The sequence below is a fragment of the Rutilus rutilus genome, assembly GCF_951802725.1.
Source record: "Rutilus rutilus genome assembly, chromosome: 19".
NCBI classification, from domain to species: domain Eukaryota; kingdom Metazoa; phylum Chordata; class Actinopteri; order Cypriniformes; family Leuciscidae; genus Rutilus; species Rutilus rutilus.
This window is the reverse complement of record NC_140232.1, coordinates 30321947-30349200: the sequence shown is the minus strand read 5'-3', so window position 1 is coordinate 30349200 and position 27254 is coordinate 30321947. Positions and strand designations below refer to the sequence as shown.

The 27254-nt window shown below is 37.3% G+C and overlaps 1 protein-coding gene across 1 annotated transcript; it reads left to right on the top strand.

Moving 5' to 3' along the window:
* Nucleotides 1-1251: 1251 nt before the first annotated feature.
* bcap31 (B cell receptor associated protein 31) lies at nucleotides 1252-26121 on the top strand. The gene is made up of 8 exons (XM_084388955.1): nucleotides 1252-1375; nucleotides 2467-2575; nucleotides 3224-3324; nucleotides 4169-4313; nucleotides 10519-10654; nucleotides 17311-17440; nucleotides 20137-20237; nucleotides 24200-26121. Exons 2-8 carry the CDS (start codon nucleotides 2484-2486, stop codon nucleotides 24236-24238), a joined length of 744 nt encoding a protein of 247 aa, XP_084245081.1. The 5' UTR covers nucleotides 1252-1375; nucleotides 2467-2483; the 3' UTR covers nucleotides 24239-26121.
* Nucleotides 26122-27254: the final 1133 nt, after the last annotated feature.

Here is a 27254-nt window from a genome sequence, read left to right as displayed (position 1 = left end):
AGGGGCAAGTTGTGCCATGAGACCACTTTTTTCCCAAGAGCTATATTTCTGAAACAATTTATTTCAGATCCAAAGTTATTGTTCTCAGGGATGCACCACATCCTGAAATATATGTACATCCTTAAGTTGAAGGCATTACTGCCATGGCCTCACTTTAAAGTCACTTTAAGTAAAAACTGGCACAACTCACCCCACTCTCCCCTAGGCCTATTTATTGTTTGAATTTCATAATAAAATTGACAGAATTTGAGAGCTGAGAATTAGTTTCATAATATGAAAAGGAACGTCTTGTCTGTCAGTGTCAGTGTCTTCTGCTCGATTTATCTCTGCGTGAGAAAATGGATGCGTGGCGTGTGAAAAGTGAGAGTTGCCAGCTCTGCTTTGTGTATTAGTGCCTTTAACATTTCAGCTGTGCTATGTGTGACAGAGTTTCAAATATGCTTTAAATAATCAAGCACATATTTCTTTCTCCACAGTGCACTTCAGAAACTCTATTTCATGTTGTATTATCATGTTATATGCCAATGAACTTTAGTTCACCTTTTTAGAGTACAAAAACTGCATTTCTGATCTAAACATATGGTGTATGCATATCACCGTGATGTAGCCTACAAGTTTTGTTTTAAAATATCTATTCTAGATTTTTTTTTTTTTTATTATTGGCTGAGCAGCAGTAAAATGTGACTGAATTGCAGTGGGCATATTTCAACCTTGTAAACATACAATTGCCTTATTTCACAGTCCAGGTGTGGGGACCTAAAACTAAACTAAATGTTTAATCATTTCAGAAGATTAATCAATATTATTGTTGTATTTGTGTTTGGAATAAACATGTTTTTGAATGTGATTTGCCTTGTTGATATTAATACAAAATTATGTTATAATATTGTTAGCTTGAGTGGGTTTAACCCCCCACATTTATCACCTGATATGATCTTTGAATCTGGCAAGAATTCCTCGATTTAAGGTGTAATTTTTCAACAGAACAGTTTACATTTTAAAGAGAGCATTTGAGCGAATTAAACGACTTTTTGAAATTGATTTGTTATAACACTTTATTTTTTAAAAAAAGAAGAAAAAAAAGAATATATATATATATATTATATATCCACATATCCTATTTCTTATATTTCCTAAATATATTCCTACCCAATTGTTTAAAAATGATTATTATATGATTATTATATTTTATTGTACAGAGACTTTTACACTAGCATTTTCCCGGCTTCGACACAGGAAGTTGAGTCATGCCGTAGAGTGAGTTGGCACGTATACCGGAAGTACATTAGTGTGAAGTGGAGTCAGGGTGCAGCAGAAGTTTTGACAGATTCTTGTAGGCCTTTCTGCGAATATTACTGATTTTACTTCACATTCTGTAAGTTCTAATACAGCTATTTATTTAATTTCTCTTAAGTCAAATCAGAGCTCTTATGAATGCGAATAATTGTGTGTGCACCTCAAATAACAAAGCGGATTTTCTGATATCTTGTAACGTTACTGCTCTGACACATGTTTATGTATGTAAGTTTGTTGACATATATGTATCCCTACTATTCACACTTTTTTTTCTTTTTTTTACCGATATATTTCTAATTTTATCTAGTAGTACAACGTCTTATTTTCTCCTCATTTGCAGTCAGTCTAAATAGTTCTTGACTAATTACATTCGTAATTCGTTATATTTAGTAAGATCTGTCAATAAATGTTATTTCTCCCTTGATTATAAAACAATTTAGGTGTGAAATTTTTATTTTCTGCCTTTAAATTCTAATCTATTATTAATTATTTGGCAAATATACCTGGTCTGGCTAGCTTTCTTCTGTTTAATGAGCGAACCTGCTCTCTGTGAGCAAGTGAGTTTGGATGATTTACTGCAAAACCAAAGAAATTTTCCCTTGTATTTGACATGCATTGGTTTTTGATCATGTCTCAATCTGTAAAGACCTCAGATGGTCTCATCTTGTGTCTGGGGTTCTCTGTTGTAGACATAAGATGGTGCTGTTGTATCACTTTGATGATTTAATGAGCATCACCTGAGGTCTTGAGTGTCTAAAAAATCTTTTCATGATAATAAAATAATATGAGTTTAATTTACTCCAAAGATTTCGTTCAGACGTTGTACATATAGGCCTGGTTTCACAGACAGGGCTTAGACTAAACCAGGATTAGACCTTATTTCAATTAGGGCATTTAAGTAGCTTTTTATAGTCAAAAAAATGTGCTTCTTGAGACAAAACAATTGCACTGACGTGTTTTAAGATATATCAGTGCAAGTTGCTTTCAGTTAAAACAGCTCAAACATGCATTTTAATCTGAGACTAGCGTAAGCCTTGTCTGTGAAACCGAGTGGATAATATCCCAAATCATGTGCCTGTCACATGCTTTATGCTAAATTATGTTCACAGGGTCTGGTAATTGATGTCCATCTAATCAGATAGACTGATCACTTCTGATATGTCCTCACAGACTTGCAGGTAGCCGTCATGAGTCTTCAATGGACAGCCGTGGCTACGTTTCTATATGCCGAGGTATTTGCGATACTACTGCTATGTGTCCCGTTCATCTCCCCAAAACGGTGAGTTTCATGTGTTAATGAAGTGCATGTTAAGTTAACAGTCCACATAGTAATCTTAATAACATCTGATAGTCGTCAGGTTCTGATAACTTTCACTTCTGATCCATTTTCTTCTCTCACACTAGTCTTTCTTCAACACTGGCCTATTTCCAGGAAAGATCTTTTGATCTTTAGCCTAAAAGAGTATTGCCAGTACTGAAATGTGTCCATTTGTTGCGAAATAATGTTGTTGTGCTAAAGCCCTAAAAATGAATTACCCTGAGCATTTAGTTTTTGATTTGGATGTTTTTGATTTCAGCACTACCAGGATAATTCAATTCTGTTTTTAAAAGGTCTTGTGAGGGAGTTATTTCTTAATCTGAGAGCATTCACATGATCTTCCAGACATTTCAAAGGTTGTTAGGTTGGGGCACTTGGTAAACATTTTCCTTGAATCACAAAGAAACACTCTTGAGAAGCATTTCTTTTTGTCTTTTTAAAGAGTCGCACAGATTCTCAAATACATTTGTTGGTGCTCCCTTTTTAAGTGTGTTGTAAAAATGTAAACCTTATGATGTTCTTTGGACTTGTTGAGAAAGATCAGTGTTATCTTATGTGCCTTTTTGCCCTCTGTGTATTAAGGTTTTATCTCTGTCGTTGCCTTTGTAGATGGAGCAAATTTTTCAAGTCTCGACTGGTCTCTGTCATAACGACATATGGAAACACCGCCTTCATCGTCATCATTTGTATCCTTGTCTTTCTGCTCATAGGTGAGCTTGAACACACCTCACCGCATCGTCTTCTTCAAACTTAACTGCATAAATGTACACACACCAACACACGGCAATGAAGTCAGTATGATGTTAAAGAGGATATATCATTAAAAATACTATTCACGCCGTCCCCAGTCCACACAGACCATTTGTTACAACTAAGTTGCAAAAGCGAGTCATTCAGGAACAATCGCTGTATTCATGCCATAATGCGCTCATTAGCATATGACTGTCTGCAATTACATATTAATGCTTATTTAGTATTCAGCAGCTTCGCAGGGTTAAAGATGTTGTACATTATATTCATTATATAAAAATGATATGAAAAAGTATTTGAAAGTATGAAAAAGTTAGTCATAAAAGATGATTGACACACACTACTGTTCAAAAGTAAGTTATATTTATACACACGCAACTGTTTTCAAGATTAACAACAGTAATAATAAGACATGTTGAGATGTATTATAATGATTTCTGAAGGATCATGGAGTAATGATGCTAAAAATTCAGCTTTGACATCACAGGAATAAATTACATTTCAAAATATTTTAAAATAGAAAACGGTTATTATAAATTGTAATAATATTGTAAAATATTTTTTTATTAAATTAATGCAGCCTTGGTGAGCATAAGAGACTTCTTTCAGAAACATAAAAATATATATTTGGCAATTTTTTGAATTGAGTATATGCAATAGTTTAAATTAAACATTTAAAGTGTAAATTTTGACAGCCCTACAAACATTACATTTGTGCAAATTCTCTCTTTGACGTTTGCATGGAATAAACTAGATTTATGAATGGAAAAATAGAAACCAAAGTTTGTGTTTCTGCCTCTACAGATGCATTTAGAGAAGTGAGAAAATACAGTGTGTCTGAGAAAGTGGATCTGAGCAACAACCCTGTGGCCATCGAGCACATCCACATGAAGCTGTTCAGGGCCCAGAGGAACGAATACATCGCCGGCTTCGCTCTTCTCCTGTGTTTGTGAGTGTTTTCTCTCTCTCTCTTTGCCATGTTTGTCTCATTTTCTATGACACTTGCCCCCGCAGGTCTCTCCCGCTTCTGTATTCTACCCACCTTAACATGTACATCACGTCTCGCTTTGGCACTGGTTTTCTGAACACGATCACTTACACGGCCTGACTTCATTTTAGTTGATGGCTCTCAGCAGATTTTCTGGACAAGCTTTTAAACAGAACATCATCCTTTCAGAACAGGGTCGTTGGGTTCTCCACGATCTGTGCCAGAGGAGTATTCAAAAAAGATGTGCAAGTTGTTTGATTTTGACTGTGTGTTATGTTACAGTGCCTAATAAAGTTACCAGCCAGCTGGCAAATAACGTATTTACTCACCAAACACCTTTTCATGAGTGTGAATTTAGGACCCTGGGTGTGCAACTACTGGTTGCTTTCAGTAGGTTTTGTCCTCAACTTGCCAAATGTTTCTCCGCTGTCAGTGTAGCCAAGCCCAGCACTGCTGACCTCATCTGTCTCTAAATGAGACCATTCACCGACTCAAGGACATTCAAGACACATCGATTACTTGCGTCAAATCAAATTATGTTCAGTTAGAATGTTTATCAGTGATATTCAGTTCAAATAGTATCAAGGTTATATTATTGACATACAGCGGGGGAAATAAGTATTGAACACGTCATCATTTTTCTCAGTAAATATATTTCCAAAGGTGCTATTGACATGAAATTTTCACCAGATGTTGGTAACAACCCAAGTAAGCCAGACATACATTTCATACAGAAACAAACAAAAATAAGTTCAGAAATTAAGTTATGTGTAATAATGTGAAATGACACAGGGAAAAAGTATTGAACACATGAAGAAAGGGAGGCGCAAAAAGGCATGGAAAGCCAAGACAACTGCTGAAAACTTCCAGTAATTAAAAAGCAATCCAGCCCCCTGTCAGTGGAAATTAATAACAGCTGGTTCAGTCCCGAATGATGGCCTACAAAAAGGTCTCATTGCCAAGGTGTCACACAAGACACATCTCATGATGGGTAAAAGCGAAGAGCTGTCTCAAGACCTTCGCAACCTAATTGTTGCAAAACATAATGATGGCATTGGTTATAGGCGCCATTCTAAGCTTCTGAATGGTCCAGTGAGCACTTTTGGGGCCATAATACGGAAGTGGAAAGACAATAATTTCACCATAAATTTGCCTCGACCAGTGCTCCTCGCAAGATTTCTGATAGAGGAGTGAAAAGAATAATCAGAAGAGTTGTCCAAGAGCCAAGGATCACTTGTGGAGAGCTTCAAAAAGACCTGCAGATAGCAGGTACTGTTGTCTCAAAGAAAACAGTAAGTAATGCACTCCACCGCCATGGCCTGTATGCACGCTCACCACGCAAGACTCCATTACTGAAAAAAAAAAGCATCTTGAAGCTCATTTAAAGTTTGCTGCACAACATTTGGAAAAGCCAGTGAAATACTGGGAGAATATAGTGTGGTCACATGAGAGCAAAATTGAACTGTTTGGATGCCATAATACACACCATATTTGGAGGAGAAATGGCAGTGCACATTACCCTAAAAACACCATACAACTTGGTGTTGGCTCTTGGACAACTCTTCTGATTATTCTTTTCACTCCTCTGTCAGAAACCTTGCGAGGAGCACTGGTCGAGGCAAATTTATGGTGAAATTATTGTCTTTCCACTTCCGTATTATGGCCCCAAAAGTGCTCACTGGACCATTCAGAAGCTTAGAATGGCGCCTATAACCAATGCCATCATTATGTTTTGCAACAATTAGGTTGCGAAGGTCTTGAGACAGCTCTTCGCTTTTACCCATCATGAGATGCGTCTTGTGTGACACCTTGGCAATGAGACCTTTTTGTAGGCCATCATTCGGGACTGAACCAGCTGTTATTAATTTCCACTGACAGGGGGCTGGATTGCTTTTTAATTACTGTAAGTTTTCAGCAGTTGTCTTGGCTTTCCATGCCTTTTTGCGCCTCCCTTTCTTCATGTGTTCAATACTTTTTCCCTGTGTCATTTCACATAACTTAATTTCTGAGCTTATTTTTGGTTGTTTCTTTGTATGTATGGCTTACTTGGGTTGTTACCAACATCTGGTGAAAATTTCATGTCAATAGCACCTTTGGAAATATATTTACTGAGAAAAATGATGACGTGTTCAATACTTATTTCCCCCGCTGTATATTACAGGTCATGTTATGAAAAGTATATAAGCTTAAGTAGAACTACTACAGGTGCAACTCTGTCATATGACAATAAATAAATCAGGCTTGTTTATAATTTAAAATATGCAAATTAGTTACCATGTGCATATTTGATATTAAAAAGTATATAGAATCCTCACAAGACTTTTTTTTAAAACATGATCCACAACTATGTAGTATGTAATGTGTGTTACAGGAATCCTAAAACCCAGACGCTTCCGGTTCCATCAACCCAATGTCTTGACATAATGTCTGTGGTTAACACTAGCTCGAGATATTTTCACGCTTTATTCTACGAAATAAAATGCATTAGTAACACCCCACTCGTATTTTAAAAAAAAATCCTTTTATGGATTGTGAAAAAGGCGGTAATAGAGGTTGTCGAGGACATTGAACATCATCATGCCGAACAGGAAAACTCATTAATCCACTTTCACAGTCACGTGTTTATAATCATGCTCTTAAAAGACTATTCTATCTCAACTTTCAGCGAAAATAAAGAGTGAAAAAGCTTAGGGAGGATCACGTTGAGGTCATGTGACCGTAGTGTAGTTTGTTTATAGCCTAATATATAGTCTAACAATTACCGCTCTATTAAAGCACCGGCCACCTTGAGCATCAAAATACATGTGACACATTTTGTGGAGGTGGGCGTAGATACAGTGCAATGAAGTTGGCCAATCACAGCAGTGGCCGTTTACTTGCATTTCTGAAAGATTTAATGCCCCTTGAAATGAAGTGTTTATGAGTGAAAAATTTAATTTTCACAAATATTAAGGCATATTAATGCAAAAAAAACTTAGCAAACTTCATAAGCTAACCTATAGAAACATTATAAAGATCCCTTAAAGTTAGTTAAGAGACATGAGAAACTGCTTATGCTCCATGCAAGATGTCGAGATTAGCACCAGTGCCAACTGGAAAAGGTCATATAAAGTCAAACACATTAAGTATGTGAAAAACATGGCTGGATATTATTTTGTATGTTTGCTATAGTTCAAGCTTACTAATTTTACTAGCACAGATTTATCTTGCATCTCCACCTTGTTGGAGACAGTGTCTTTATTTATAGTCATGAAAGGTGAATGAGTTGTGTACGTGTGAGGCAGACAGAGAGCAGAATATGTCGCTATATTACAGTAGACATGGAAAGAATCTTATGCTGATCCGGTTAGGGGTCCCCCACACTGTTTCCGTTCACAAACCATGGGTACTGAACTTCTCGCAGCCCAATTGGCCGGTTCGTTGTTGTGCACTATACGCAACGTTTAAGAGTCTGCCAGCTCCGCATAGTTTTTCCTTACAGGGGTTTCACCATATTTTCTCTGAATGGCATGTTATTTATATCCTGCTGGATGACTACTACATCCATTAGCGATACTACTTCCCCTGACTGCTGGGCTTGAGTGTCGTTTTCGTAATCACACGGACAGCTGCAGGACATGTGATCAAGCAACTGGTGACGGGTATTATATTTAGCCAGTGTTCATTGCATTCTCACTGGCCGAAAGGCCATGACTCCTGTTACAAAATGGACCTCTTCATCCTTGGCAGCAAACGCGCAGATGCCACAAAGGTGATTGAAGCAGCGTATGACAGTTTGACATGTGATTCAGGCGTGTTATGATTCAGTAGGCACCACGCATTTCCTAGTCCCACTAGTTCATATAAACTTAAATTAAACTTTCAAACGTTAGGCCATGTTTAAGTATCGTATGGCTTGGAGATAGGTGCTATCTCTGAAGCGTGATGTTCTGCTGATGATGCTTCTTTACCTCTTCCCTCGTGGCAGGAGAGGGAACAGGTGATGTGCTGGGTGGTATGGGGCGGTGGTGATGTTTCTCGCCTTCCTGATAATTCTGGTATCGTAGTGTTATGCCTCATATTTGGCCAATAAAAATGTTTAAAGCACAGAATAGGTTAAAGTGAATGCAGGTCACCTCAGATCACCTTGTTACCTCATACAGAGCATTTGACCAAGGTGTGGGCTTCTCTTGCATTTATGCAAGTTGTGGCTGTCCATGGTTAAACCAATCTGCATTATGGTCACAACAGCCTTTAACAAAACCTTGACCCCTTTTACACATGTGGACATTGACATGAATGCATTGCATGCCGCACGCCTTTAGCCTCTGCATTCAAGCACACGGTTCAGATGTCATCAGCCTGCATCTCTCAGCTCATCTGGTTTTATGAATTTGTAATTTTAGAAGACTGACCATGTTAGGTGAGGAGAGGAGAATAGCCAAAATGTGTACACTGGCTTTAGGTTGGCAAAAACCATTTGATATTTGACTATGGTCAAGTGGTCGTGACTCATTTGTTTATGTAATTTTGATCACACTTTATATGTCCTTAACTACTACATCAACAACAACAACAAAAAAGTACTATGTACTTTTTGTGTTCATGTTGTGTTGTGAAACGCTTTTGCTGCTATTGAGGTGGGATACGGGTAAGGTTAGGGACAGGTTTGGTGCTATGGGTAGGTTTAAGGGTGGGTTAAGGTGTAAGGGAAGGGTCAACCGTGTAATTATAGAGAAATTATTACAGCTACAATTACATAATTACATAAGTACAATGTAAAAGCACGTATGTACACAATAAGTGCATTGTATCAAATGATTAGTTTAAATGTTTAGTACATGGTAGTTAAAGACACCTAATATAAAGTGGGATCCAATTTCTTTGATTAATGAACATTAATGTTTCCTAGAAATGTTTCTAGGAGGTGTTGTGCTTGGATAAGAAGTGTTTCATGCTTCAGGAGTGATGATTAGTAACCCAATCTCTGATTTTGGATGGACCATTTGTCCTGAAGTGGACCGATGTTATTCCTGCAGTCCATAGAAAAGTCATACAGGCGTCTATGCTCAGCATCGACTCCTCCCTTTTAGATTTGCATGTTAAAATGACCCATATGGTATTCAAATGAAGTTATGTGTGTGCCGAAGTACTCTTACTCTGAAATTCAATATACATATACAATAACGTGTTTTGGAGAAAAACATTTATTTCATAATGTGATTCCCCCCACTTTCAATTATTTTACTTCAATGAAAGGTTAGATTTTTTTTAATTTTTTTTTTTATGAAAGATCAAAAGGATAAACAATGCAGATTTATGTATTACAGCCATTTTTTTAATCATATTTACCAGGGGTGCCATTCATTCTGACCACAACTATATATTTATACAGTAATTACAGTATTTTACAAAAAAAGTAAATTTGATGTAAACATTCTGCAAGAAATGCCATATAAGAATGTTATAGAGTGTTTAATATTTAATCCATGTCTAATAACATAAAGGTCTGGTTTCACAGACAGGGCTTAGATTAATCCAGGATTAGGCCTTAGTTCAATTAGGGCATTTAAGCAGCTTTCATAAACATGCCTTAGAAAAAAAACATTACTGATGTGCATCATGAAACAAAAAACAATGGCACTGAGATATTTTATGACATATCAGTACAAATTGCTTTCAGTTAAAACAGCTCAAACATGCATTTTAATCTGGGACTAGTTTTAAGACTTCTCTGTGAAACCGGGGGAAAGTAGTACTGCTAAACCAAAGGATTGCTATGCTGTTGATAGGGCCTTTTGGGTAGTTGCTCTGTGGTCAAAAGGAAGCACTCAGCCCTAAATCTGTATGATATTCTGGTCTCTAGATATGGCGAAGGTCCATATCTGGGATTTTTTTATTTTTTTTCTGGCAAGTGAAAATTATGCTTCAAATCTTAAAGAATCATTCATGTTCAAGGACAAATGTGTGGGACGAGTTACACAATGAAGTTCAATGTTTAGATTTGGGGGTTTGTTCAAATAATAGTAATAGAGATTCTTGCCTCTGCAAGCACTACTAATTATGGCAAAATCTGTGTCAGTACAATGCAGTGTAGGCTGCAGCGGTGAGCCGTAATGATCAGATACACAATGACTGTTTAGTAAATCCACTTGAGTCTGAGTTGATGTTGTTGTTTTCCCTCCAGGCTGTTGAGACGTCTGGCCACACTGCTGTCTCAGCAGGCTACACTGATGGCCTCTAATGAAGCCTTTAAAAAGCAGGCGGAGGGAGCAAACGATGCTGCGAAGAAGTACATGGAGGAAAATGAGAAACTGCAGGAGGTGAGAGAGAGAGAGAGAGTTGTGTATGGCAGTGCCGGTCCACTAAAGCTTTTTCATGACCCCCAAAGGCTTCCAAGGTGTGGTAACTTTTACCTGGTACCTGGTTAATGACCGATGGTGTAACTACAGGAAGTGTGGCCAGGATGAATGTGCTATATAAAGGAACCGTTCACCCAAAAATAAAAAATTCTGTTATTGTTTACTCATCCTCATGTGGTTGTCTATGACTAAATGTCTATGACTAACACAAAAGAAGTTGGTAAGCTGCTCTAGTCCCTCAATTCAAAAAAGAAACAATGAAGTGAGTGACTACATGATGACAGAATTGTAATTTTGAGATGAATTGTTTGTGACTGCTAATCTGTTTGTGCTTTATTTAAAATTCCACATGCACTTCATTAGAAATGATTTGATGCTCGCATGAGTCATTACGGTTTGTTAGGTGTTCTCCATCTCTCAGACCTCAGAGAAACTGTCAATATCATAGTGCTGCAGACTTTGCACTTTACCTCTAGATGGCAGAGTTTCACATTATGTCTAGAATTAGAATTAGAATTTCAAATAACTGGTGTCTGCATTTTAATATATTTAAAAATATAATTTATTCCTATGGTGGCAAATCTTAAGCTGATTTTTGAACGTGTCCATGAAGTAAAGTATTCATTTCTGACCCAAATTTTTTGATTAGCAGTGTATTTACCTCTATTTATGGTCAGAATAGATGTTATACAAATATTTTAAAAGTTACAATGTTAATTTTTAGAAATGTTTTGAGTAGGAATATATTTAGGAAATATAAGAAATAGTTTGTGTGTGTATATATATATATATATATATATATATATATATATATGTATATATGTGTGTATATTATGTATGTATGTATGTGTATGTATATATGTATATATGTGTGTATATTATGTATGTATGTATGTGTATGTATATATATAGATAGATAGATAGATAGATAGATGCATACACATATATATACGTGTGTGTATGTATGTATGTATGTATGTATGTATGTGTATATATGATATCATAAATATATATAAGGTTCGGTTTAGTGGTTGGTAGCTCAAAGGTTATAGGTGATGATGACCTTTCACCATTGTGAACTTGATGCACTTAAACTCATTTGCGTCTGACAGACTTCCAGGGAAATTCAAGGGAGCTGCCAACCACTTTGTATATTTAACATCTGTAAAATAACCAGCAGCACAAACAATGTAGAGGGGAACTATAGTTCATTAGATCACTTCCACATTGGCAGGCCTTTTCGAATTCAGTGGAAAGAGAAAGTGGCGAGTGTTATTCTGCGCCTTTATATATATATATATATATATATATATATATATATATATGACGTTCAGACCCCACATAAAACAGGACTCTATCAGAGAACCACCGATGACACTCGTTTGCTCGAGGCAGCTTTGACATCATCAAACTTTGTCATGGCTGCATTTCAATAACTAATCATTCTTATAGCACTATATTAATATTTCTCGAGCATTCTGGTAAGGGTTTGTTCTCAGTCTCTTAACCCTGAGTATTAAGCTTCTGTTGGTAATTCAGCCTGAATTGGTTAACAGGCTCAGTTCACGCTTTGTTTGGTAGACAACTACAGTATTGCATATTCTGCAATAAGTAGATTTGTAAGTGATAGACTTTTAAGTAGATTTAAGTTTGGAAATTTACCATTTGCCTTCATGGCACGTTTGAGTGTTATTATAGATTTGAATGATTAATTTAATTATTATTTCTGTTTTATTTACTGTTTTATTTATTTTTTCAGTTTAGTTTTCTATAATTATTAGTTTAGGTTTTCGTTTAATTTGTTGATTTTTATTTTTTATTTATTTTTATTTTTAAAGTTTTAGGAATGCCAAAGTTAATACACTAACTAGTATCATTTAAAAACAAAAATGAACATCATTACATTCCTCAGCAGAGTCTAGTTGTTATCTTGTTGCATTTTCATGTTTAATGCATTCAATTATTATTAGTTGTATTATTTATATACTATTATAGTATTTATTAATATTTTGAATTAGCTTTTATAAAATTTTTTATTTCTATTTTATTTCATTTTGTTTTAGTAAATTTATTTGCTTTTGTCATTTTTAGTAGTTTTTGTTTAAAAAAAAAAAAATTCTATATAGATTTAATATTTATTTCAGTTTTAGTACTTCAACCTTAACTTTATTTCAGTTGGTTAAGTCAAGTCATTTCTAATTATTGTTTAATATTTTTTAAGTTCTAATATTTCATCTGCATTGATCTGGTCTTCCATGCATATATTTAGCCACTTTTACACTTCACCATGTCCGTGCCTTTTGATTATTGTAGCCAAGAGAAACAAATAAATGCACTGACTGTCATAACAATGGCAAAACAGCTCGGATGTGGTATGCCATTTGCAAACACTGCTATTTCCTAGATATGCATGTCTAGTTAGTTATTACAGCCCTAGATACGGTAATCACATGCTGTATCATTGGCTTTAGCACATGTAGTTTGTTAGTATGTAGATGCCTGAGCGTGGAGAATGCTGGGATAGATTAGCACCGCGTGGCTCAATTACAGTGCTGACGTGCAGTAGGTCACCGCTTTGATGTTTGCATGCAGAAGCATGGAACACGTGGGTTATCAGACACATGGACGTACGCATGGCATTCTACCATAATTTACATCTGTCAAATGTTATAACACCATAAACAAGAGCACAAGCCATACTGAATGACAGATGGTGAAATATTTCAATTTAGTAAATGAAGTTTGACTCTAGCAGAATGAGGCCTGTAAATCTCATTGTGTTTTCGAAGCGTCTGGGCTGGATGCGTGTCCTTGAACAGGGCGAGATGACCTGACCGGCCTCTGTGATCCGTTTTGCTGCGGTTATTATTGTTTGACGCAAAGGTCACAAGAACCAGCATCGGTCCTGTCGTGATCTCTGATCTCTGTTTAGGGTCAATCCATCCTCCATCACTGTCCCCAAGCAGGTGTTAAAGCACTCTCACATTTAATCAAGTGAGAATAAGATCATGCATGATTCTGCTTAATAAAACGAAGTTATATTGCAGCTATTAGTTACGTGAAATGGTTTTTAAATAATTCATAATGCAATTAGCCAAGACGACTCCTTCGGTAATAAAGCACTGATCATTTTCATGAGGGTGTGGTGGTTGGAATGGATCATATTCTACACTTTATGCACTTTACTTTTTAGCAAATCCACTTATAATGTTAATCAAGGTTTTAAGGGCGCTGTATATGTGAACAAGCTTGTAACGAAACTTTAAAAAATGAGACCCTCCTCAACTTCCTAGGTTGTCTATGAACGTCTTTAAACTGATTTTTATTTTTATTTTATGTGAAGGATGTTTTTGCCTGAAAATCGCGTTACTATGGACTGACCCACGTCTTCGGAAAAGTCTTCAAATACATGATCTGACCCAGATTTAGTTGTCCCCAGGGGCCAGAAAACAACTTTCTCCTGTGCGACGTGATTTAAAACACTCTCCTGGGTTTGTACCCTTTGTCCAGCTCACTTTACAAGGGGTCATTTCAGAATGTCCACGTGCCTTGGGCTGCAAAACTTGAGCGGTTTAGCATTAAATATTCACTCAGTCAGGTTTTTTCACATATGAGAAACTTTCATTACATTAACAATCTTACAAGAATGCTCCCCATGGCATTATGTGTTAATTTTTAAGCGGAACAAGAGTACAGCATGTCTGTAAGCAGACTTGAGTAAGCTTTGACTATTATTGAAGTTTATTATTGACCTCTTGAAATCAAAATTTCAATGAAAACTCCAGGCAGGAAATGTGTAACCAAACGTGTTGATCAGCGGTTTGCAGAAGCAGCAATGCAGGTTATGCAACAAAAATAACCATGAAAGTTAGTGGTATTTACACCCACTCGAGTGATTTGTTTGCTAAAAAGAAGCCATTGAGCATCGTCGAGAGGTTAAAAGGAATTGGACAGAGCCGTAACGGCTCTGGAATTGGATTGGATTAAACCCGCCAATAGCGCGCCAAGTGGATAAGCCAGTTTGTGATTGGTTCCCCCAAATTTGTAAAGGAAGCAGCAGAGATAAATGTACAGGTATCCAGCCTGAGCTGCATGGCGAAGTCTATATTTAGCATTTACACTTTCTCTTTCTTGGAAATATTGATGAAGTCTTGGTCTCGGGACTGTTTTTTGCCAAAATGTGCAGTATATGACACGTGGCTGTATCCCACAATGCAGTGCACTCATCTTGACCTTTTCCAACTGATTTCCACTGTAAACCAGAATATCTGCTGTGATTTCCTTTTTTCCTTACTTTTTGTATGAGATGATAATAGGATGCTACTTGCTAAATTAAACATGCGAAGTGGTGAGGTCATGTGACACATTTGCATATTGCATACTCTTTCACTGTTTAAATAAAAATAGTATTTAAGTGTGCACTGCACAGTATGCTGGCCACTATTGTTAAAGTCCAAACTTACCTACTGGCTCTATCAATAAAATAACCAATAAAACAAACAAGAAAAATCTCTAAATAATTGAAGCCATGGCCTACCATTTAGCACACATGCTCTACAAAAAAACGATGTTGTTTACTATTGGAAGATAATTAGCATACAGTTATTTTATTACTAGTATTTACATTCGATTTTGCTGTTAGAGGTTATTGTATTTAACAGCTTATGTTGTTTGATTTGATCAGACCATTTATTCTGTAGCTTTCTGGTGTTTGAGTACAGGCTAAAATCTTTCTAGAGAATGTTTTCTGTTTGTAGCAGGAATGGGCAGGTCAGAGATGAACGTAGGTCAACATATGATGGTTACTCACTAACTGAATCTCCTAAGATGATGACACAGATATGGAGATCATTGATAAACCTAATTTTAACTTGATTGCAATCCCTGGAAAATAGAGCACTTGTTCTCTCCGTAACTTATGGCCTGTGAAACTATCATTTGTCCCATTAAAAGTTGGGCCTACAGGACAGATGATTGGGTTTTCTGTGAAATGTTTTGCAAGTCTTGCAGCTGAATTCCTGTCCTTGTGTTTATCTGAAAACATCAGAAAACGGTTTGCAAACTATTCGGCCTGTTTTCCTGAAAATGCAGGATGGAACCTGATTTTAGTAATTGGAAATTGAGTCAATAACAAATTGCACAATATACCATGTATTACCAAATGAAACATAGGGGCTTTCGCACAGGAGGAATCTTTTCATAGTTCCTTTGAACTAATGGCGGAAGTAACCGGTTTTTGGTGTGTTCGCACAGCAGGAACTGGGAACGATTTTAGTTCTAGGGACGGCTTTTGGGGGAACTATATTAGCTACCACTTCAGAATAGGGTCTAACCCAGCACAATAGGTACTACCAGTAACGTGACTGAACGGTGATTGGCCAAACGTGCGCGAAACGGGCATGCACCATTTAAAAAAAAAAAAAGAAGCTGTGTACACATACAGATTATAACCTATTTACTCCATGAACTAACTCTACAAACATGGAAAAAAATGATAGATGGACCTCTCAACCTTTATGCTAAGGAGAAAATCCAACACAATTTAGAGGGGGCCAAGCGAAACATCATTATGTATTTCTGCTCAGTTAGCGACATTGGCCATTGACCACACGGAAATCGCTAATACTTTTGAAATCGCTAAGCCGTTAACTTTCTTTTATATAATAGTTCTATCTAATAACATATTAGACAGGACTGTTAAACAGATCATAATCTAATGAAGACTGAGAATGGGAGCGCTGTGTGTTCAGACTCTGGCGTTCCCAGCGCCGTCAAAATAAAAGTCACAACAACAATCATGGCTTAAGCTGAGTTCACACTACAAGCGACTTTGCTCGTTCGTTATGTTTGTGAGTGACATTCACGGATGGTACTCCATGTTGTAGAATAAATCCGTTTTCTTGCTGCTACAAACAAACATTTTGGATATAAATATAGATGGAAGCAGTACATAAAATGCATAATATTAAAGATGAACAAGAAACAGCGAGTGCTCTTTGCCATCATGGCTTTTTGACTGCAGCAAACGGCAAATGCCGGTCTATCTTGGTTCACAAAACCATTCAGGCTCGGAGTCAGCATGGCGAGTACCACTGTATGCGACAAATTCTAGGACAATTTCTGACTGCTAAAATGAGCTTTTCATTCATCTTGCCTCGGTCGGACTCGGCACTGAAGAGTGACGGATCATGCGCGCTCCACTGACTTCACTCCTATTGGTTGTCACTCTCGAAAGTCACTCTTCATTTGCATAACGTTAAACGGATCTCAACTTTGTCGCGTCGGTGGACACGCCCCATCCGGTCGCCAAAGGTCACTGTCTCTCCATTGAAATGAATGTATTGTGTCGCTTTGTCACTTGTGGTGTGAACGCAGCGTCAGAGGTCCTACTGTGGGTGTGAATGCAACCAGGAAAAGGGCCCTAGAGAACATTTTAGTTCTCGGGGAACCGCCCTGTTGGTTAGTTCCTTAAACTACCCGGTGTGAAAGCCCCTTGTGTTGACATGAACTGTTTCATCACATAATCTACACCCTTGATATTATCAGGCAACATTTTTTGAGAAATAGCTGATCATTACATGAGATGACTAACAGAAAGACTGACTGTTTTTCATCAGAAACTGCGGCAAGCGGGCGTTGAAGTGCCTGAAGTGGGTGGGAAGGCCAAGGGTGGCGTGGAGGAGGATAAGAAAAATCTGACAGAAGAGGTCAGGAAACTGAAGGATGAACTCGACGCAACCAAGAAAGGTACTAAATGGTTCTGATTCACTCGTTCACTGAACCGCTCTATTAAGCCCACTGCCGTTTGCATGTGTAAAAAAAGAATTCTATATTAATGCATCAAGTCGCTTGGTGAGCATAAATGGCCTAAAGTTTGGCAAATGAACACATTTCTTCATGGAGGTTGTTAGTATATATATATACACACACACACACAGACACAGACACAGACACAGACACAGACACAGACACACACACACACACACACACACACACACACACACACACACACACACACACACACACACACACACACACACACACACACACACACACACAACCTTTCCAAAAAATTTTAATATCATGGAAAAGTGTTTTTATTTCCATAATTCCATTCAAAACGTTAAACTTCCATAGATTCCATAGGCCCACAACTTAAACGATTTCAAGTATTTAGTTGTTTATTTGTACATAATTTGGGCTTCCAGCTCATAAAACCCACAAAAACAGGATTTCAAAAAATTTGAATCTTACATGAAATCACACAGTAATTACACAGTGATACCATGTTCACTGAACCAGGTTTTGGTTATTTTGGTAGTGTGGGCAGGTGCAAATCCTGCTGGAAAATGAAGTCAGCATCTCCATAAAGCTTGTCTGCTGAAGGAAGCATGAAGTGCTCTGAAAATGTCCTGGTAGACGGCTGCGTTGAGTGGACAGCACAGTGGACCAACACCAGCCGATGACCAACACAGACTGTGGAAACTTCACACTGGACTTCAAGCATCTTGGATTGTGTGCCTCTCCATTCTTCCTCCAGACTCTGGGACCTTGGTTTCCAAAATTTGCTCTCATCAGAAAAGAGGACTTTGGTCCACTGTGCTTTATTAAATCCAGAGTCAACGCAGCCCGTCTACCAGGACATGTTCAGAGCACTTCATGCTTCCTTCATTTTCCAGCAGGATTTGCACCTGCCCACACTGCCAAAAGAACCAAAACCTGGTTCAATGACCATGGTATCACTGTGTAATTACTGTGTGATTTCATGTAATATTCAAATTTTTTTGAAATCCTGTTTTCGTGGGTTTTATGAGTTGGAAGCCCAAATTATGTACAAATAAACAACAAAATACTTGAAATCGTTTGAGTTGTGGGCCCTGAATCTATAATCTATGGAAGTTTAACGTTTTGAATGGAATTATGGAAATAAATAAACTTTTCCATGATATTCTAATTTTTTGGAAAGGGTCTCACAAACATATATAAACTCAAACTTTTATGTTAGATGCGATTTAATCGATTTGTCATCACTAATTTGAATATATTTTAAAATGTAATTTATTCATGTTATGACACAGCTGAATTTTCAGCATCATTACTCCAGTCTTCAGTGTCACATGATCCTTCAGAAATCATTCTAATATGCTGATTTGCTGCTGAAGTAAAATATTTTCAATGTTGAAAACAGTTGTGCTGCTTAGTATTTTTGTGGCCACTGATGCTTTTTTTTCAGGATTCTTTGAGTAGAAAGTTCAAAGCATTTATTTTAAATATATATATTTTTTTGTATAAGATTATTAATATCTTCACTGTCACTTTTGCTGAATTAAAGTATTAGTTTCTTTAAAAAAAATCTTACTGACCTCAAACAGTAGCATAGTTGGCTTCTGTTTTGATTTCATGTTGCCGGGATGTGGTTACAGAGTAAATCTAAATAATTCAGAGTTAGGAAAATCATTTGGCCCCTCTGGTGACCTTGCAGTGAGCAACACAAGATGGCTGCAGCTGAACGAGACTCCTCCTCACAGAGGAATGAGCTTAGTAAGCTGGATTCCCATGCCTCCTTCCACATCTACACTGTATTTAGACTGTGCTTAGGGGTTCATGACCCTTTGATGACCTCCCAACGTTCTCCGTAGGGTGAATGGGGGTCATCTCGTGCCAAAGCCCATTTTGAGGGTAGTGCACAAAGCTGTCAGTGAGCTTGCAATGAAGTCATTTTTATTAATTTAGTAATATATTTCAGATCAACCTGCCTTTTAAATGTCCTGTAAATAAAATTAATAGTGTTATACACTTCCATTCAAGTCAGTAAGATTGTTTTAAACAAATTAATCATTTTATTTATCAAGGATGCATTAAATTGGTCAAATGTGACAGTAAAGACTTTTATAATGTTACAAAAGATTTCCATTTCAAATGAATGCTGTTGAACTAGAACTTTCTACCCAACAAAGAATCCTGATAAAAATCAATCAAGGTTTCCACAAAAATATTAAGCAGCACAACTGTTTTTCAATATTGCTAATAATAAGAAATGTTTCTTGAGCAGCCAATCAGCATATTAGAATGATTTCTGAATGATCATGTGACAAGTTATATTTTAAAATTACTTCAAATATAAAAGTTATTTTAAATTGTAATACTATTTAGCAATAATACTGGTTTTACTGTATTTTTTGATCAAATAAATGAGCCTTGGTGAGCATAAAAGACTTCTTTCAAAAACATTAAAAATGCTCACTGACCCCAATCTTTTGAATGCTAGTGTACAGTATATCTATCACATGGTCTCTTTTGATCTAAGTGGGCAGTGTTTGCTCAGAATAAGCTGCAAAGTGGACCAGACTTGCTGAAAGTCCAACATCTGACTCTGTGATGCTACTGTAACCTGGAGACATGTTTCTCTGCTGATTCTCTACACTGTTTGCGCGTGTGTGCAGCTCTTCAGAAGTCTGACAGTGATGTGAAGGCCATGAAGAAGCAGGCCGAGAACCTCACAACAGAGTACGACCGTCTGCTGGAGGAACATGCCAAACTGCAGGTCAGAGCTCACGCATGTCACCCCTCTAACATCTTTCCCAGCCTTCTAAGGCAGAATCCTAACTGAAGTGAAACCTGGAGTAACCTGAAGAGAGCTTAATGATTCCAATAGCATCTCAAGTATGTGAGTTTAGACGTGGCGTGTCTCTGGTTAAACATTTATTCTATTTCTGAACCTCATTGGCATAAATACCTATCGAGTTTAAAGTCTGATTTATTGCTGTGAATCTGTTATTTTCAATGAACCATTTCATTGAAAGATGTTGTAAACCTGTATGAATTTCTTTGTAACCAAACAGTTGATGGGCCCCATTGACTTTCATAGTATTTTTTTTCATAGTACTATGGAAACTTCAGGGTTTCCAAAAATGTTGCCCAAATTGATAGCTCATTATGATTTGTAACTAGCTACTTTTCTCAGCAGTGTCATCTTTTAATCTAGATCATCAGAACAGATAAAATAACCTGTTCCTGTTTATTCTGAGGCAAGGTCATGGATCATTTCCAAGGACCATACTGATAAAATCTATGCCTTGATGCAGATGAAGTTGATAAAAGCAGCTGAGAAATGAGTAAATGCAAATCTATCAAACCACTTTGAATGTACTGAGTTTCTGTTTCCAGTCCGCCCTGATGCCAGCTGTTTAACTTGGAGTGAAGTCAATCTGCCAGTCTTGACAATCTTTTTTTTGGCTGAAAGCGCATTGTTGACATGAGTTGACATGTAGTTGCAAAGCTACTTCTCGTCAGCATCAAAATAAAGCGTTAGCAGATGTCAAGCAGACAGAGAGTTAGTTGACATCTAGTTGCAAAGTTACTAATAGGTAGAACGTCTAAAGCTCAAAAAAACAAAAAACTATACCGTTAGAGCTATGCTTTAATCCATTGTCTTGGTAAAAGCAATCTCAGAGATATTTTAGGTGTCACACACACACACAACTGCGAGGCACTGTACAGCGGCACCACTGGCACGTGTCCAGTTGGTGTCTGTTAGCATGTAGAGTGTGAACGCTACATTGAAACCCGTTTAAAAGAAACTGATATCAGTATATTTAGTAAAGTTAGAAATTTCACACATGCTGTCATCAGTCTGCTACTAAAATCACACGTTGAGAGTCAGTTTTCACACATGAGCACTATAGAACCGTAGTTGCACTTCAAGACCCGAGACACAATGTTTCTCTAATACACACAAGGAAGAATGTTTAATCTTTCTCATTTTGACCATTTATATGGACCAATGTATCAATGCCTTAATAAACTATAATCTTTAAGCTAAATATATTTGCAAGTAAATATTGCAAAGCAAGTAAATTACACACACGTTCTCCTCTCCACCTGAAGCGGGTGTGTGTTTGGGTGCGTTCTGCTTCACTGTGGCAGATTGTGGTAGAAGAGATTACCCGCACTTTAATCACTCGAGCGAGGGAATCGCTGCATAAAGGTTTTTTTTTTCCCTGAAGTCCATCTGATAAAGCTTTACCATACATTTTTCTCTCAATGAAAATAGCCTCAGAAGCCGGCATGGCGTTAAAAACAAACATACAAACAATTTCCCTGAAGTCTGCCCTTGTCAGCCGACTCCTGGAAAAATGTATGTGACGACCGTGTGTGTATGTGTGACACAGAGGGTGGGAGTCTGATAAGACAGGCTTCTCTGGTTTACGTGTAAGTCAGCTGCTCATAAGAGACTGACACATGAACACATGCTGCAGTTACGGCCGTTACACGCTCAGCAAACAGCAACAAGGTGCTTGATTTCAGACACCGCACTGTAAAGCCCATCTCCTCATTTTCATTGCATGACATCACTGTTAGATGAAATGTTTTTGGCTATATACAGTGGTGGTCAGAATTGATGGCACCCCTGGTAAATATGAACAAAAATGGTTGTAAAAAAAATAAACCTGCATTGTTTATCCTTTTGATCTTTCCTTCAAAAAAAATTGAAGTAAAAGAATTGAAATTGGGGGGTAAATCACATTATGAAATAAATGTTTTTCTCCAAAACACGTCGGCCACAATTATTGGCACCCCTAGAAAATATATGAGAGTATATTCTCATTAATATTTACCTTTATTTAGCACACCAGGGTGACTAGGAACATGAAATTGTCCAGCTATGACTTCTTGTTTCACAGGAGTTTCAATATGAGGAAACACAAAGGCCAAATTCCCTTAATCATCCATCACAATGAGTAAAACCAAAGAATATAGTTCTGATGTGCAGCAAAAGATTGTTGAGCATCACAAAATAGAAAGTGGCTGTAAGAAAATAGCTAAAGAATTGAAAATCCCCATTTTGACCATCAGGGCAATAATTAAGAAGTTATAATCAACTAAAGATGTGACGAATCTGCCAGGAAGAGGACGTGTGTCTATATTGTCTTTATGGACGGTGAGGAGGAAAGTTTGAGTGGCCAAAGACTCTCCAAGGATCATAGATGGAGAATTGCAGAGATTACTTGAGTCTTGGGGGTTAGAAAGCCTAAACATTTTTTATCAAACAACCCCTACATCACCACATGTTGTTTGGGAGGGTTTCAAGAAAAATCCTCCTCGCTCCTCCAAAAATCAACTCCAGCATATTCAGTGGTCAGACACGACTGGATCTTCAAAAGGGACCGGATTCTGTGGTCAGATGAAACAAAAAAAGGGCTTTTTGGCAGGAAACCCACCAGATGTGTTTGGTGCAAACAGGGATGAAGAGTACCCCATGCCTACGGTTAAATACACTGCTGGATCTTATATGTTGTGGGCCTATTTATTTGCTGGAGGTCCTGGACATGTTGTTCAGATACATGGTATTATGGATTCTAGCAAATACCAACAGATGATAAATCAAAACCTGACGGCCTCTGCTAGAAATCTTATAATGGGCCGTGGTTGAATCTTCCATCAGGACAACGGTCCAAAACAAACATCAAAATCAACACAAAAATGGGTAACTGAGCACAAAATGAAGCTTCTGCCATGACCGTCCCAGTTCCCTGACCTGATGAGTGGAGTGAACTGAAGAGAAGAAGCACCAACATGAACTTGTGAATCTGAAGGATCTGGAGAGATTCTGTATGAAGGAATGGTCTCTGATCTCTCGTCAGGTGTTCTCCAAACTCATCAGGCATTATAGAAGAAGACTCAGATCTGTTATCTTGGCAAAAGGAGGTTGCAAAAAGTATTTAATAACAGGGTGCCAACAATTATGGCCAGCGTGTTTTGGAGAAAAACATTTATTTTATAATGTGATTTACCCCACACTTTCAATTCTTTTACTTCAATGAAAGGTTAGATTTTTGTGAAATTTTTTTTAATGAAAGATCAAAAGGATAAACAATGCAGATTTATTTTTTACAGCCATTTTTTATCATATTTATCAGGGGTGCCATCAATTCTGACCACCACTGTATATATTATAATATTATATCAAATTTTATTTTTCAATGCACAAATTCCACAATACAATTTTCACAAGTATGAGAGTTAAAAAATATTAAGATACAAATTAAATTTGCTTACTAAAAATACAATTTGAAAAATCTTTGCCTTTTAAAGTTCACTATTCAAGAAATTTAAATCTGGTTTCTTATTTGGAAAAATGAAATGCATATATTTATGTGTATGAATGTGCTTGCGAATGAGATTTTCACAATTTTTAATAACTCTTTTGCCTTCATTTTGAAAGGTCTTTTGGTGAGTGGTGAATTTTTACTCAAAAATATTCTGTGTAGTTCCTCAATTAATACACTTTTACAACCTACATGTATAATGATTATACAAAATTATGACAATATAGTATAATATGATTATGTTCTAAAATAACGTATAGCATGACACATTTCATGACACTACTGAGATTTCTTGTCATGTCAGCCACTCAAAACCAGCAGCCAAATCTTCCAGGATTATGCAAATCTCTGTCAGCTGGAGATGATCATCTTCTTTCTGCTCTGTCTCTGAACACAGGCCAGATGTGATGCTCAACAGGACAAGAAGTCAGACTGAACGAAGACCACCATGCACCCGCTCTCTTTCCTGCATCCTCATTGGCTGATAGGAGCTCAGCACTCCTCTGGCTGTGTAAGAACAGACTTCCGTTCTTCATTAATGTGCTTTCCATGTGATTCATTAAAGCCTGCGCAGGGTTTTCATTCACTTTTTGTTTTCTTTTCGGTTTTTTGCTGTGAACTTCTGGTGTTTCATTTTTATTTCCAACGTTTTGGTTTATAAAATGTCCGTTTAGAATTGACAATCTGCTGACATGAGTATTACATTTAATTTCTTGATTTCACAGTTTGTATGTCAGGTACATTGAGCCTCATCCATGAAACACAAGCCGGGTGAATTTCTGGTTAAAACTCTTACGTTGAATTAAAATCAACGTTTTACATAAGCATGATTTTACAGTTTACACAAATACATTCAGCTTGTGATTCATAAATGAGGCCCTTTGTTTCTATAAAAGGACCAAGAAACACTTTACTGGTTATTCTAGCTGAGATGGTTTCAGTATGATAAGTGTTGGGTTTCAAACTTTAATTGTCTGCATTTTTATGAACAGTTTGTCTTGCCATATGGGGGAAAGCTTCGATCTTTCCTTTGAATATGGAGATTTGGTTTCAGTACAGATGCATGTCTTGGTTAATTTTAGATCTTTGATTTATAGGGTACACAACGCTTTACACCCAATATGCACTTAAGAAAGAAAATCCCTCCAGTTTACGACCGACGAGCCTCGTGCTTCATGCTATAGGAAGATATTTTTGTTTGTTTTTTATGTTTTTTTTGGTGCTGGGTGTGGGATAGCTCCTCTTTTTCTGGGCTATTGTAGAACAGAACGAGTAAACTGCTTCTTTCCAGTCCTGTCTGCTTTGAGGCCACTGAGTCGGTATAATCTGATACGAGCCTGGCAGGGCTGTTACAGTGGGTAAGAATGCCACTTTGGCAGGAACAGTAAAGCATCCCCAGCTGATATTGTGTTTCAAAACACGGCACGCTCTGTCTCTGGTCTTCTAGGTATTGAAATAATATTAATGTCACATTTGAGGGCCACGCAGTAGTTTTGCATTTAACATGCAGGTAACGTTTGGCATCGCTAAAGGTCACCGCGTTTCGCTCTGGTTTACAGTTCAAACGTCCTGGGTTTCTTCGGGTCTCGTCTGGCGTGCGCAAGCAAATATCTTTGCAATCTTAGAGCAGTGTGACCTGAAAAAGGAATCAACCGGAATGACGTCATAGCCGTGTTAAATTAGGGATCTGTGGGAACAACATTAGTGCTTTTTTTGGGCTCCCAGAGGAAAGGGCATCGGGCTCACTGGCAAAGTGTCGGATAATTCATAGTCAAGACCTCCTGGACTGTTACCGGTCATAAGAACACGAGGAATGCCATCTGCTACCGTGACACTGGTTTACCATTTCATTCGCTCAACGATTGGTTAGATAAGTGAAAAGTTAACCAGAGCCCCAGTTCAGTGAAAATGTCAAGCCTATACCTGAAGATCGTGCATTTTACACACGTGCTTTGGCCGTCATTGTGTAATTTTTCAAAACCGTAAATGAATGAACTGTATGATACTGTTAAATGGGCTCTTTCTTTATATGCATTCCTAATTGTAGCTTCTTCTTTCTTATGTCATGTTTTTAACTGTGATTGCAAAAAAAACTAAAAAACATGCACTGTTGTGTTTGCAATGACAGAATACTTGTTGTTGCGTAGTTTTGATAGCGTAATGCTGTTATCTGCCTTGAATATCTTCAGGAAAATGTCATCGGTAATGTCAATCTGCATCACTTCACTACGAAATTTGTGAATTTATGTGTTCTGGTGATGTGCTGTAGGTGGGATATTGATCAACCAAACCAAATAAATTCTACTTCATTCATCTTGACTTGATTGAGTCTGCAGTCTTTTTTATTCTTTTTAATGTTTGTTTGAACTATTTTAATAAAGCCAGTCAAACCGGTCATTCCATCATTCAAATGATTCATTCAAAAGATTTTTTTCCCGTTCCGTTCTTCGCACGCATCTACCATGTGACTTCAGAAGACTTGAAATATTAGAAGTTTTGTGGGAGTTTTGTGTCATTCCTTATTCATTGTAATCGCATTGAAAAAAAACGACAAATTGACGTGTTTGAAACGACATTACTCGGGTGAGTAAATGACCGCGAACCATTCCTTTAAATCTCAAGCAAAACTCAAAATAAACTGGTTTCCTGAAAAGGTGCGCTTGCTGTGGGCTATTTCCTCAGGCAAATTGAGGAGAGAGGAGCTGTATTGTAAAATATGTGAAAAATTATGTTTTTTAAACAATCAAGCCCCAAAAGCAAGACTTAACCCACAGGTTCATGTGTTCAAACACATGATCGTACTGCACATCTGCATAGAGAGATTATATCATAGAGATATTAACAATATATGCATGCCAACATCATTTGCACAGTTAACATGTTTATCAAGGTGGTCATTTAATAACATGCACTTAAATTATTGATAAACTGTATTGTAGTCCTACAAGAAGGAATTTATTAATTAGCCTTTTCACATTGTATTCTCGCTGGAGTTGTTAAATCATTCATTTGGCTTTTGCTAAATGATTCACAGCACTGAAATGAGGTCGGACTGAATTGCGTACAGCAGGATTTTTCCTCCTTACGGTCCGGCACACTTATCATCAGTATTCGGTGGGTAATTATTTTAGCTGTTGATATTAAACAGATGAATGCTTGGTCTATTTCTGTCTACATACCACAGCTAAAATCTGGGCCAAAGTCTCATCAGAGTCGTGAACTATGCGCTTCAGACCCGGTGAGGAGGAACGCTACTTGAGCAATAACATTTGTGTTATTGCAAACTTACACACATATTGCGTATAGGCTGTTCTGTTTGTTTTGTTAACTGAATGAGCTCAGTATATGTACAGTGTAGAGCAGGGGTGTCCCATCCTGCTCCTGGAGGGCTACTGTCCAGCAGAGTTCAGCTCCAACTCCCAATTAAACACACCTAAACCAGCTAATCAAGC